Raw genomic sequence first — 15611 nt, forward strand, 5'->3', positions numbered from 1 at the left:
TGTGTGTGTTCTTTGATAATTATAGGTGAATCTCTCTGGTCATTCTGGTGACTATTTAGTCTTACATAAGAAATACAATTTGTAATTTTATAAGAGAGAAGATTTTAATCTTTTTTTTGTGTGTATACATGTGTGTGTTCTTTGGCTGAAGAAGTTTTTAGTGGAAACTAGAGAGTTACTTAGAGGTGAACTTCTCTGGTCATTCTGGTGACTATTTAGTCTATAAGAAATATAATTTGTGTGTAATTTTATACAAGAGAAGATTTTAATCTTTTTTTTTATAATTTTGTGAGATGATTTTTGTTTATATCGTTCGTAAAAAAATTTCTAATCTTGAGTTTAAGTGCGAAATATCATTGAGCAATGTAATCTGGGATTGCTTTTTTTTTGGAGAAGAAGAAATGAAATTTTTTAATCCAAAAAATTAGAAAGATACCCAAAAAATATATTTGAAGGTAAAAATTCTGGAAAATTACTATTATTCTCAAAAATATTCTTACAAGAAAGTAGAAAAAACCATCTAAAATTTCTAAATTTCCTGATTTTTCGATTCGAGCCAGTTCAAACATTCAAATGTTTATATCAAAACTTAGAGAAATCAATGGATCGATCAAAGGATCAAAAAGCATCTTATATCACCAATAACAGCCTTAAGCTAAAGATAAAACTCTCGAGGTAATAAATTTAAAATATTTATCTTCAGGTAAAAAGATCGATTCGAATGATTTTCTAATTTTCCACGAATCAATTGGAATCGGAGTAAAAACTATCTCATATACACCGTGATTACATATATCCTTTCTATGGGTGTATCTGTGATCCACTCTAAGTACTCCAAGAATTGGACATATGTGCACGTGCGGACAGCTGTGTTGTATAATCAATACTCCACTTATATCTGTGTCGTCCAGCCGGAGCCGGTCTGTGTTATTGCCTTGTCATTATCGAGTTTCATCTTTTTCGTACATAGCTAGGATCCAGGTCATTCACTAACCGAACTGTTTGCTCGTTCGTCTAATTTCAATCAACCGCCAAATGTCGTGCATGTTTTAGATGCACTTCATTGGCATTGAGTGTATATATATATATATATATCTCAACTGGTAGTATTTTTATAAATTTCTTTCTGGCTCTTAAAAAATCTGTCTACATAATAATAATTTTCTAAATCGGTGAATATTCTGTTTCTATGTTCTTGACATTATTATATAGATGTATTGACTTGTATTTGGAAATTTTTTGAATGAGAAAAATGGTACAAGTTTGCAACTTAAAATTAAAAGTTGTGGATAAAACATTATTTTTTGTGATATTTCATGTATCATGTAGTTAGATATGATATTCTTTTATAATTAAATTGTAATATTAAATATAATATGAATTTGGAATCAGAATGAGAAGAAATAAAAAATAATTCTAAGTATCTTAGAATTTAATAGAATTAATGTAGAATAGAATTAATAAAATGTTATTTCTTATGTAATTGTTTTAAGGAAATTTTTTTTAGTATATATTATATTATTTCATTATTTATATTAGTTAATTCTTAGTATCAATATAGCACTTGGATGATAATTTTGGTGTTATTTCACATTGAAACACAAAGACACTAAAACTGACAATTTAAAGCAAAGCTAATTAAATTGTTTAAGTGATATTTAATACTTACAGTACGTAGTCTACCCTGTGTCTTCAATGTATTGTCTTGCAACACTTTTCTGGTAGCTCTTTTTGCAGGTAAGTTGGCCAACATCTTTTGTATGCTTTCCCCTATAAACAGGGATAAAAATAGACAAGCTATTAATACAAAATTATTAAAAATCTTAAAATAATGAAAACTTTGTTGTGAATGTCACGTGAAAAAGAAAAGTTTTATTAACAATGAATCATTGATATTGTTCGTATGTACAAAAGAATATATCACAAAAACTGCTTCAACAGTTTATTAAATATTCATTTAATATTTATTTATAGAAGAGCTATCATAATGCACGATTTGAACATAAGAATATAAACAAAATATAATTAATACAAGTATGTTAATATTAATAGTTATATTAATATTTAATAAGTTTCAAGTTATAATGTCTTGATGTCGTGATGGTATCTGTAATTATTGCATAGCAAAAAGGAAACAGCGGATAAGTAAATTTCAATTAAATGAAACAAAGCTCGAATTAGTGCAGTAATTAAACGCTTTTCTGACGCGATTAACAAATTCTCTTTGTGTTCCTATTTATGCTCGTTTTTTATTAACTCCCGCATATGTTGTACCTTTTTGTTATTAAAACAAGTTTTAATAAAAAGCAAAGTTAAAATTGAAGTAGAATTTAGAATCTCTCTTAATTTCTCCCTGAATTTTTCCATATAATAAAATTAATAACATTGCCCATTAAAAATACATTATTAACTTCTGAATTAAAGATAAACATTTTTATGAAAAAATTTGTTTTAGAATATATAAAATATGCAGAAAAAAAAAATGCAATATGCAGAAAGAATCACTCACTATCACTGGGTCTAACTCTCGGTCCCGTGGGTTGTTTTTCTTTAGGAGTATTCACCCTTGGAGTTTGAGAATTTTGAATATTTCTCTTCATGCCACGCTGCCTTCGTCTTCTACTACGACTTCCAAACGGTCTCCACTTGCACTTTTTCTTTCCATTGCCGAACAGTCCTAATAGCCAAGCTTGATCTCCTCCACACTCCAACATATGCCTATGCAACTCTGGTAAAGTCGTACAGTTCTTTGAACACTTGGTGCACACCTTTTCTGGTAAAATAGCCGTTCTTGCTTTTGCTGTAGGCATATCCTTTCCTGGTAGAAACAAATGTTTATACAGTTCTCTTTGATCACCGGAGAACTCGAAATGCGAACACCAGACATTTGGATGAGTCATCGCTTTATGGTCCTCCATATCTTTCAAGGTTACCTGCAATAATAAAATATTATTCAGAAAAATTATGAGGGTAAAAATCTTAGCGCAGGATCGTTCAGATTCGTTTTTTCGTGAAAAAATTTTTCCATAATTATTTCGATCGATGTAATGACAATTATTAACGATTGCAACGACGAACATGCTCATTATGGATTTGAAAATAGGATAGGAATATTATAATCAAATCGTTCGACGGTAGCTAATTGTCAATCAATATGAAGAGATGTCCTTTCACCAATTTGCAATTCAATCGATAGTTACCAATCAAGAGATCTGGCTAATTAATTAATCGGTTATAAATGTCAAACATCTTGATAAAGGTTAAATATCTTAAATATCTTAAATGGATTTTATTTTAAAATGTTATCTTGTAAATCAAAATCATTCAATGATCGAAAGACTGCAAAAATGCAACCAAACTATTGATGCAAAATAATAAAAAAAAAAAAAAAATCAATGAACGAATAATTCAAAATAGAAAGTTCTATCCAATGACAAACATCGTCAAACATTGTCAAACGTTGCCAATATTCCAATTTAATTTGTCAATTTATTCCAAAATGAATTGATACAAAGTAATAAAAAAAAAAAATCAATGAATGAATAATTCAAAGTAGAAAGTTCTATCCAATGACAAACATCAAACATTGTGAAACATTGTCAAACATTGTGAAACATTGTCAAACATTGTGAAACATTGTCAAACATTGTCAAACATTGTCAAACATTATCAAACATTGTCAATATTTATTCCAAAATGAATTTAAGGAAATTTGTTTAGAATTACAACTCGGAATACTTTTTGATGGAATTGATCTTAGATCAAACAATAGTTCTCCATCGGAAACTTACATGTTTGGAAGCGCAGGCGCCGCAGATGTAGACCCTCGGCCTCGACCATTCCCCTGTCAACTCGGCGTAAACAACTTCCTGATTTTTGGCAGCCTCGATAGTCATCTTCTCGTCCCATTTCCTTAACCTCAAAAAGTTGCCAAATTCTACAGTGAACTCGGTACCCTGAAGCGATTTCACTTCGGAACATTCGTGTTTGTTCTCCATCGACGATTTCAGAGCTTCGCAACGGGATGTCTGTTCAATATCTGGATCGTTAACGACAACTATTCCCGAATTGTTAGATATATCGATACTTTTAGAGCCGTGATTCTGTTCGTTCTGGACGATCTCGCAAGGTCCAAGAAGGGTGAGCTGATGCAATCTGTTCAGACTTATACGCTCCTTGAGCAACTGTTGTTTCTTCCTCAGTGTCAATTGAGTGGATATATCAAACTTGCTGAGATCTTTTATCGAGCAGGTCCACTGCTCTTTCCCGTCGTATTTCCTAGGAAAGTTGTACTTCTCGAAAGACACTCGCCTAGGATGGGACCTATTACTCTTACCAGGCTTTTGGGCGTACTCGCTATTATTCTCGTACTCCTCGCTACTGTATTCCTTCGAATAAACCGGTGTCGCGGCTGTTAACGATATATCTATCGGGAATTGTATCTGATTAACGTTGTGCTCGTAATAGGACTGTTGTTGCTGTGATTGTTGCTGCTGAGGTTTCGCCTCTGTTATCGACACACCGTTCGACGCTATAGCAGACGACGAGCTCTGAAGTTTTCCATCCAAATGATGAAGAAGATTCTCCCGGATGTTGCAGCTCACGCTGCTGTAAAAGGAACTGTCGAACTCCGGGCTCCCCGGATTGCTGAAGTTGTCTTTCACCGGGTGCATTGGTTTCAGCAAACTGGTTTCCGCTCGGTGTTCGTGATCAGTTTCCTCGCCTCTTCTCTCTTTGGGGTGGTTCGACGGATCTGCCCTGTCGTGGGGACTTTGGTTGCCTAGCTCCTTGCAGGGGGAAGAGGATTCCTTCAACTTCTCCTGTGAAAGGGACTGCAAAAATTAGGTAGGAAACTTATTGCAACGTATGGTATGGAAAAGAGATTTTGGATGAATTTAATTCAGAGGCAAAAAAAAAAAAAATGGCCTCGAAAACTTGACTTCAGATAGTACCTGAATTTGAAGATTCCTCTCCGCGAGATTCACACCGTGATTCTCGTTCATATGAACTGCTAGAGCCTCCCTGGTTAGGTACCTGGTAGAGCACTGCAAACAAGCATGGTACTTGTCTCCATGGGTGCCGATCATGTGCTGGAACAGACCTTCCAAGCTTTCCGCGCATCTATCAGAGCAATACTGACAGTTCTGCGACGGTTTCCTCGAGTTCCTTTCCGACCTTCTGCCGCCCCCTTGCTGATGAACTCTCTCGGTGTGCCGTTGCCTCAGGGATATCGACATGAACTTGCGATCACAGTAAAGGCAGAGATGTCTGACGGTGGGAGAGGATGGTTTGCTGGGAGACTTGGAGCCCTGGGAAGAAGAAGAAGAAGAAGAGGAGGAGGAAGAGGAGGAGGAAGAAGAAGAAGAAGAAGAAGAAGAAGAAGAACAAGGCGATTGAGGAGCAGGCAATTCGCTCGTCTGACAATTCTGCAACACTGAGGCCACTTTATCCAGGGGCAGACTACAATGAAGACTCGTCATAGCGAAATCTTGAATCCTGGACGAATCTTTGGATTCCTCGATGCCTTCCAACCGCGCCTTCGTCTCCTCTTTATTCCGCCTGTTCTCGTCGATCAATTGATTGATATCGTTCAACAGATCGTTCAACAAATCTCTGCACACGTTTCTCAACTCGACGTTGTCAGAAACCAATTCGTCATCTTTCGCATCATCCACCAGGCTCCCTTCCACGTTTCCACCATCCGACAAGTTCTCGCTCAATCTCTCCATAATGATCGTTCCCAGGGAACGATTCTCTCTCCTCTCCTCTTCCTGATTATCATTCCTCCCTGCCTCTTGGACAGACTGCTCCTCGCATTTTATCTCCTTACAGGGGGAACACTTGTCGTTACCTATGCAAACGTTATCCTCCTCTTCCCCTCTCTTAGAGGTCTCTCTCTCCTTCCCTGACGCATCCTCGGACAGGAGGAGGAGGCTTTTCTCCTGGCTTTTCTCCCTCCACGCCGCGCAAACCGACTCTTCGCTCCTCGAAGAGTTCTCGCTCCTCGAAGAGTTCTCGCCTCTCGCATCAATTTTACGAAGCTCCAAAGAGAATTCCTTGTCAGGTTTGTCGGGTTTGTCCGCGAGGAAGACGGCTGCCTCTGTCCTGCTCTCGTTAGGCTTCGAGGGTTCGAACTTGGCGGCCAAACCCTTCGGATCCTCGTCCTCTTCCCGATCCTCGGCCAACTTGTCGCCTTCCTTCTTCTTCTCGGCCTCCTTCTTCTTACTTACCTCTCTGTCATTCTCCTCGTCCTTGATCACACCGTTCAACACCGTCATCACGTACTTTTCCAGGGTCTCGAGGTTCCTCTCCACGCTGTTCCTGTCGTCCTCCTCCTTCTTCCCAGCCGACTCCCCGTTCCTCGAGTCGGGAACCTTTTTCCTAAGATTGTTGATCACGTTGCTGAGCCTGCTCCTCTTGTCCTGGGCGGTCTGCTGCGCCGATCTGTACACGTGGCCGTGCTTCTCCTCGCGTTGCTGTTGCTGTTGGCGGTCGCCGTTCACGTTCGCCGGATGGCCCGCGGTCGGATCGTCGAGATTGTGGGCGGAGGCAACCATCCTGGCGTCCACGCTCGACAAGGATGACGGTGGGGTCGTCGTGGACGACGATGCCGCGGCCGAGGGGTACTTCGCCACGGCGAAAACTTCTGCCGTCTCGCTGTTCGTCTTGCTACCAGCTACATCCGCCGAGGCCGCTTCTGCAATTTCAGAAGGACGAATTCATTGTAAATATTCATTATAAATTTTTTTATAACCTATATGATATCTTTTTTTATAATCTATATGAGATCTGGAAAGTTTGGTGATGCTTTTTTTAAAATGAAATTATTATTTAATGATTTAAGTATTCGATGATAATAATGATTATTATAATAATGATTATAATGATGGTTATAAATTCGTTTCAAGTATTTCTCATCGTCGATTTGAAAACTTTTTTATAACCTATATAGAGATCTGGAAAGTTTGGTGATCCTTTTTTTAAAATGAAATTATTATTTAATGATTTAAATATTCGATGATAATAATGATTATTATAATAATGATTATAATGATGGTTATAAATTCGTTTCAAGCATTTCTCATCGTCGATTCGAAAACTTTTTTATAATCTATATGAGATCTGGAAAGTTTGGTGATTCTTTTTTTAAAATGAAATTATTATTTAATTGGAAGAAAAATTATATGTATTTCGTAACATTTATTTTTTAAGATATTCGATGATTTATTATTCGATGATAATAATGATTGGTTGTAAGTCTGTTTGAAGTATTTCTGATTATTGATTTGAAATCTTTTTTTGATATAATCTGTATGAGATCTAGAAAGTTTTTTGATGATTCTTTTTTTAAAATGAAGTTATTTATTTATTTGAAAGAAAAGTTATATACTTCTATAACACTTATTTTTTAAAATATATATTCGATAATTTATTATTTGTTCCAAAAATTATATATTTCGTAATACTTATTTTTTAAGATATTCGATGATTTATTATTCGATGATAATAATGATTGGTTGTAAATCTGTTTGAAGTATTTCTGATTATTGATTTGAAATCTTTTTTTGATATAATCTATATGAGATCTAGAAAGTTTGGTGATTTTTTTTTTTTAAATGAAATTATTATTTAATTGGAAGAAAAATTGTATGTATTTCGTAACACTTATTTTTTAAAATATTCGATGATAATAATAATTGGTTGTAAGTCTGTTTCTGATCATTGATTCGAAATCTTTTTTTGTTATATAAGATTTAGAAGGTGATTCTTTTTAAAATGAAATTATTTATTTATTCGAAAGAAAAATTGTATATATTTCGTAACATTTATTTTTTAAAATATTCGCTGTTTGTTTACCCAAATATTTTAAATATTTTAAGGAAAGAAAGATGGATGAGTTTTATTAAATATCATAGTAATATCAACGATATTTTTTTATTAGCACCAGTCAAGCGACGAAACAGTTTGAATACATCGTAATCCGGTTAGAGGAGTTATTCTCGCATATGGAAGGATTCCTTGCTTCAAGGAAGAAGCGATATTATTTTTTTTTCTTCTATCCTTTTTGCAAAGTATGGCCGAAAAAGGAGATCGATCGACGTTGGTAATAATTCGTCCAAGAATTGGAGCAAGTCCACGATATATTATACCCTTCTCGAAGCGTTTAACGCTTAAAAATTGGTTAAAACTTCTTGTAAACAATTTTTAATACCATTTCAATACCGAATATCCTTCTTGTAAACAATTTTTAATACCATTTCAATACCGAATATCCTTCTTGATATCAACTTCTTCTTTTTTTTTTTTTTTAATAAATTAAAATTCGCAAATTTTTAGAGAAACGTGGAACACGAAGCTAATGTTCAAAATAGAATTCACGAATTCGCGTATATCCAAAGGGATGGGCGAAAATACTCGGGCATCCGGTATGCATCCGGTAAATGAGATATGCAGCCTACGCAAACGGAAATGAAAAAAAAAAAACAGGTCAAGTTATATAAGTATATGGAATAGATCAATAATTTCTTGCTTGCCCGATATAGGCTGTAAATACATATATACACTTCTACAAATGTAATTTTCTACGTGTCTTTTCGTGAAAATTCCTTTTACGAATCATACCAATGAAATTATTCAATGAATTATCAATTTAATTTAAAGATCTTTATAAATTAAATTCCTTGCATGTATTTCTAAGAACAATATATGAAAAATCACGTAATTTTGATAACTACTTGTTGATCGAATCGAAGGCTCGGCCGATTTTCTCGAAGGAAAACAGATTTTCCACGGATTGGAAATTTCTCTGCTGTTGCAACGAGAGCAACCCGTGGTTTTTGCCCGTTAATATCTTGTGTGGAAGTTATTAAACCCTGGTTGTAAGCCGATTAAAGCGTTTCGAACCGGGTCCGAAAACATGGAGTGGTGAAAAAGCTTCTTCTTCATTGTAACTGTCGGTATTCCCTTCGAATAAATTAATTTCCAGTTGAATTCGTCCTTATCGACATCAATAATTTTGTGAAAATTTAAAAGTCGTTAAGATTATCGTTAATAGACGTTATAGATATAGATATGTAGATAGAATAATAGTCAAAAAAATAGTTGTAAATTTTAAAAGGAAAATTAAAGGATTTGTTAAGTGAGTTAGAAGATAATTAGAGGAGATTAGAGGCTCCTTATAATGGGAAAAAATCGAGTCGAAATCCAAGAAAAGGAAAGGCTGTTCAAATTGATCCAAACGCGTGATCTATTAAGATCACAAAATATCGAAGAGGCTGCTTTTGAGACGCGTTTATTTTCTCGCGAAAATTTTTCATTTAACATCGCCGTAAAGGTTCCTCAAACTATCCATAAGATTTCATTCACGATGGACAAACGCATATTTTTCGATTTTACTTATCATCTTTCGTATTCTGTACTGTAAGTTATATCCTATCGTATCTCCTATCTTTCTTTCTAATGTTTCTAATTTTATTTCTTTTTCTCTCTATGCGAATAATATTAATATATATATATATATATATATATATACTTTATACTCTATACTCTATTCTCTATACTCTACTCTCTATAATCTATACTTTACTCTTCATACTCTATATTCTATACTCTATACTTTACTCTCTATACTCTATACTCTATTCTCTATACTCTACTCTCTATAATCTACACTCTATTCTCTACTCTTTATAATCTATAATCTACACTGTATTCTCTATATTCTATACTTTATACTCTATACTCTACTCTCTATACTTTATACTCTATACTTTATATTCTATACTCTATACCCTACACTCTATACTTTATACTCTATTCTTCATACTCTATACTCTACTCTCTATAATCTATACTCTACACTCTATTCTCTATATTCTATACTTTATATTCTATACTCTACTCTCTATACTCTATATTCTATACTTTATACTCTATACTATATTCTTCATACTCTATACTCTATTTTCTATACTCTACTCTCTATACTCTATACTCTATTCTCTAAATTCTACTCTCTATAATCTATACTCTATTCTCTATATTCTATACTTTATACTCTATACTCTACTCTCTATACTCTATACTCTATACTTTATATTCTATACTCTACTCTCTATACTCTATACTTTATACTCTATACTCTACTCTCTATATTCTATACTCTATATACTAGTATATATATAAGAATATTAATATATATATTCAAAATGTTTTCAAGGTTATGAACGCTTGGAAATATATCAATATTTGATATTTTTCAGAGAAAGAGAGAGAGAGAGAGAGAGAGAGAGAGAGAGAGAGAGAGAGAGAGAGAGAAGATAATAGGAAGGAGGAATTTGCTTAACCCCAAAGCCTAACTTTGATATTCAGACGAACGTATGGGGATAATATAAAAAGTAACGCGTTCCTCTTAACGTATATGCCAGTGAGACCAGTGTTCATCCGCTATAGCTAGAGGAAAACCCTTTTAGGAATGCATAGAATTTTACAGAAGCATCGTGTCCTCGCATTCATCGGTCCACGCGTCTTGAATATTTTTCCAATATTTTTCACTTACACAGGGGCGCGAACCTCTCTGGAGGCAGCTGTCCCGAAATTCTTTTCTTTGTACATTTTATATATAATATATATATATATATATCGATGAAAGACTGCACGAAAGGCTGAATAAATCTCTTGCCTGGTTGATCGATCTACAAATTATTAAATATTATTATTATTAAAAAATATATTATATATATTATTATATTATTATTATATTATTATATTATTATATATATTAATATATATTATATATTATTAAAAAATATTATTATTAATACGTGAAATATAATTTATTTTTCTTTTAATAAAAGTTATATTGATGACAATATAACTTTATTTATATAACAATAGATGACAAAAACAAAAAGATTTTATCACGAGTATAATTTTCTTTCTTTCTTCTTCTTCTTATTTTTCTTCCAGTTTTAATCAATTTTTAATTCCACCTTTGCGGAATATCACGTTTCTCGAAGACTCTTTCCCATATTTTTGCCTTTGTAGGAAATACTTCGACCCATGATATTTCCACCATGGGATGGAAGAAGAGGAACCAAGAAGAAATTTATTGTCGAATGTTGCTTTATAAGCTGGGCTGGAATATAGGAAAAATTTATCACTCTTTCATTCTCTCTCTTCCTCCCTCTTTCCCCTTCCTTCCTACAACATTTTTCACAAGTTGAATTAAAATTCTTCCAATTCTAACTTTTAGAACGAAATGTATTTATAAATTTACAAATATTGTATTTTATTCGCAATTTTTCTTTAATTTATCTTATCGAATTCTACAATTCTACAGATTAAAATTTATAATTTTGGAATGATATTTAATTTATATTGAAAACAAACGATTAGATCAATGGATCCAAGGTGGAAAACACTGGTCGTTTTTGGAAGTAATGAAAGCCAGATTGATTGACTTAAGTGTAACTCGATTAAACTGGGATGGAGGTGGACTTTAATGAAGCTAGTGAGCAGTAATGACTGGCAGGCTTTCGATCAAAGCGTTTCTAATTGTGAGCCGCGTCTGACGATCTCAGACCGCTGTTGATACAATATTTGAATATTTGAAAGGCGTGAGAGGAAATTCGAAAAAGAAAGGGAGTTGGAAACGGTACGAAATGTAATTCGATCGAGACTGGCAATATCCATCCCAACTGTATCCTGTAATGGAGGAACGTTACAAAATGGCCGAATCTAACGAAAGGATCAATCTCAACGAGAGATACAGATTTAAGAGAGTCATCCAAATAACCAAATATCCATCTCGTCATTGTCACAAATATTTTCGATAATATTTTCGAGCAATAATTTGAAAAATTTTTTATAATTTGAAAAATGTCTCCTTTTTTTTTTTTTTTGATTTCTTTCTTAATTTTTAGGTTATAAAAAGTTGGCATGCGAAAGAAAAATAAAAGTTAATTGATCGAGACGAGTTCCCATCCCAAAATGAATTGAATGAATATTTCACAACGAATTAATTAAAACTAATCTCTAGAAATGAATATAATCAAAAATGTATTTAATCTGTGTAAGAAATTAAATAATAACCAACGATGAATTTGTACAATTAACGAATTTAGAGTTATAAATATTATATGAAATGTTATAATGAAACGTTCATATTAAATTCATTAGATTCAACAAGGAGGATGCAACGCCTCTCGTTTCGACTCTTTAAAAATTCAATGTTTTTCCAACTTTGTTGGAAAAAACGGTGTTCACAAGAATTTTCACACGTTTGTTTGCATGTTTTTCACCGAATGTAGCCATATTTATGATCCAATTCTTTATTGGATCCCTCCTCCCTCCCTCCCTCTCTCTCTCTCTCTCTCTCTCTCTCTCTCTCTCTCTCTCTCTCTCTCTCTCTCCGCGCAAAATATTATGATAAATGGAGCAGAATAGAATGTTCAGAAAGCAAACAAATGCGCGTGCCACTTCCTCAGAGCGATAAAAATTATTTCAACGATACCACTTGTCACATGCAAGAAAGAGAAAAACAAGGGAGGCAAAATGGAAAATATTGAACAGGGGAGAGGGCAATTGGTTTATTAAGCTTGGACACACAAAATTTGAATAAACTTCAATAAAATAACTTTCATCATTTAAACAAACCTTCCTCCTTTCTTCTTCTCCTCTCAACAGAAGACTTTGTGAAAAATCATCACTGGATTAATCATTGTGCCTCTATATATATATATATATATATAGTACACTTGTTTGGATACAATATTGTTCATGAATAATTGAACAGATTGTAACAATAGTTTATTTATTCTGTGAAGAGATACTCCCTATCATGCTTTGATTTATCCTTGAAACTTATTTTCCTCTTGATCAACTTTACTTGTCACCAAGCTGTTCCATTTGAATTGCTCCAATAAAATCAAACCAGTAAGGGGCTAAATGTTATTATGTTTGTTGTTATGTTTCAATTCAAATATTATTTTACCAATGTAGAGAAGAAAATTCTGTATATAATATATTTAACATATTAATTCATCCAGCACCAAACTCGACTTGTCTTTCTTATACAAATCTAAAAATTTTAACGTAACATTAACTATTATCATAATCATATCATAATCATTAATGATTACTCATAAATTTTTATAAAAATAAGAATTGGTTAACTAACACTGGTCCACAAAAATGCAACAATATATATTAAATAATTTATTCAAAAAAGAATCTGATTACCTTTCTTTCTTACATTCGATTTAAACGATAATTTCGTAATAAAAAAAATTGCATAAACACAAAAGATTAATCATTAATTATAGAATCTTGCTTCCTCGCAAATTACCGAATTTATCGAATATACAACAATAAAAAACTTCTTTTTTGACGACAAAAAGTCTGCCTAAAAATTACAATTAAAAAGTTGTAGATAAGAAACGGAAAAAAAAAAAAGAAAAAAAATTATCTCCCGAATTTTTTCCCCTCCACGCGCAGCTTTTTCATTATTTTATACCTCTTGAAGCTTTGAAAAATTGCATATGCACAAAAGAATCATTAATTACAGAATCTTGCTTCCTCACAAATTACCGAATTTATCGAATACACAACTATAAAAAACTTCTTTTTTGACAAAAAAATTTACCTAAAAATTACAGAAAAGTTGTAGATTAGAAACGGCAAAAAAAAAAAAGAAAAAAAAAAAAATTATGTTTTTTCCCCTCCACGCGCAGCTCTTTCGTTATTTTATTCGCTCTTGAAGCGATAACGAGGTTGGCCTAAGAAGGAGATGAATCGAATATTCGTATGATCGAAATGACCCAATTACGAGTTGCGAGGAGCCTGGCGCAAGCTCCGGTGCCCAACCGGAAATGGAGTGCGCGAGTTAGAAACCGTTCCACCCGATGCACCTTGCGGCCACGTAAACGTTTTGCACGGCGGCTCGGATACTGTTACACACCGATTCCTGCTCTTGCTGCTAAACAAACTGGAGCAAATTTGGAGCCGCGAAAAATGAACGAATCCTTTCATAATTTCATAATTTTCTCGCGAATCGAAGATTCGAAGGAAAGAAAAGTTTTGTCGATCGAAACTGATGCGGATCGTAAGATAATTTTCTTTTCTAAGCAAGAAATATTATTCATCATTGTCTTTGATTAAATTGTTATTTTTCTCTTTCAAATTTCAAATTAAATCTTTACTCGTATTGAAAATTTTGGATCGAATTTTATTTGGATTATTTGGATATCAAATCATTGGAAGAACATCTTTTTTCTCGTGTTTAATTTTTTCCGTAGTTTCCTTCGTACATCAAAATATTGGTCGAGAGAGAGAGAGAGAGAGAAAGAGAAGAAGAAGAAGAAGAAAGAAAGCTTAATCTAACCTAAATCTAGCCACATCCACCCACGCTGAACCTCGTTAAATCGAATCGTACCAGGGGTCAAAATAAATGGAGAAAGTTGCCGAAGCTTGATTCACGCTTATTAAAGAAAACTAACAAATGAGATTTTACGCAGAAAGCCAACGTTAAATACGAGATTCTGGCAGGAGCCAGAAATATTCCGATCGTTCTTTTTTTCTTTTTTTTTTTTTTTTGATATATCATTTTTAACACTATCACATTTATTTCACCGTTAATTCCCGCGAAGTTTTTTCAATTTAATTGGTGAAATGAATTTGTTTAATCAAAAAATACGGAGATAATAAACGGTAGAAAAATTCTATCGTATAACTTTTCCATTATCCACGATGCGATGAACTTTAAAAAAAAAAAAAAAAAAGGCAGATGACCAAAGTTAATTACTCTTCTCAAATAGAAATCGAGATATCGACTAAATATCGATAAACAAATTTCGAGAGAATCATTTCATTCGAAACAATTAGTCCTTCCTCATCATCATCAATTCATCTCGAAGAATTGCATATGTATAACCTCAAACAAAAATTCTTCTCCAATCGAGGGAAGCCATTGCTTGCAATCTCAAAACCACGAATTGCTTGCAATCACTATTATAAAAAAAAAAAAAAAAATAACAAAATTACGCCATTGCACAACAACAGTCATCATTGCGAAAACAACGCGAGAAGAATTCGGAAAAATCCCATTTTCCCTTTATTTATTTTCGACGTTTCTTCCACACACACACACACACACACACACGTACCTGTTCCCTCATCCCGTAAACAATATTCCCTCTCTCGCTCGTGGCTCGTCCTCATTCGACCAGTTTCAGGGTGGAACGAGAGGAACAAAGGGAGCGAGCACAGGGTGGCCTGAATGATTAGAGAGAAACGCAGGGGACGGGATATAGGGTGTAGCGGTCTGTTCCTTCGTTGGACGAACAAGGACGCATATATAGATGTGTGTATGTATATATATATATACAACACGAACAAGGACGCATATATAGATGTGTGTATATATATATATATATATATATATAGGTGGGACAGAGGGAAATGGGGGAAGGGAGAAATAAAAATGGCGACAAGGAAAGCGGAGGAGAGAAAGGAAAATTGAGAGGGCAGAGATACGTTGGGAGGATGGAACGTGTACGTATACAGGGTGTTGGGAATAATCGCGATGAGAATATCTCTTCTTGTTGCAAAAC

The 15611-nt window shown here is 33.8% G+C and overlaps 1 protein-coding gene across 2 annotated transcripts in view; it reads right to left on the reverse strand.

The window, feature by feature from the left end:
* The window catches only part of LOC122717058, a 77086-nt gene that overhangs the window by 19520 nt on the left and 41955 nt on the right, over nt 1-15611 (reverse strand). The window contains exons 3-6 of one of the 2 annotated variants that reach the window (XM_043940752.1): nt 4953-6697; nt 3792-4820; nt 2510-2933; nt 1670-1770 (exon numbers count right to left, since the gene is read on the reverse strand). In XM_043940752.1, coding sequence (XP_043796687.1) covers nt 1670-1770; nt 2510-2933; nt 3792-4820; nt 4953-6697 — 3299 coding nt within the window. Of the gene's footprint in view, nt 1-1669; nt 1771-2509; nt 2934-3791; nt 4833-4952; nt 6698-15611 lie in introns of both variants that reach the window. The other variant, XM_043940751.1, reaches the window with a different exon arrangement.

The sequence above is a fragment of the Apis laboriosa genome, unplaced genomic scaffold, assembly GCF_014066325.1.
Source record: "Apis laboriosa isolate Shangri-la unplaced genomic scaffold, ASM1406632v1 scaffold4_cov146, whole genome shotgun sequence".
Lineage (NCBI taxonomy): Eukaryota > Metazoa > Arthropoda > Insecta > Hymenoptera > Apidae > Apis > Apis laboriosa.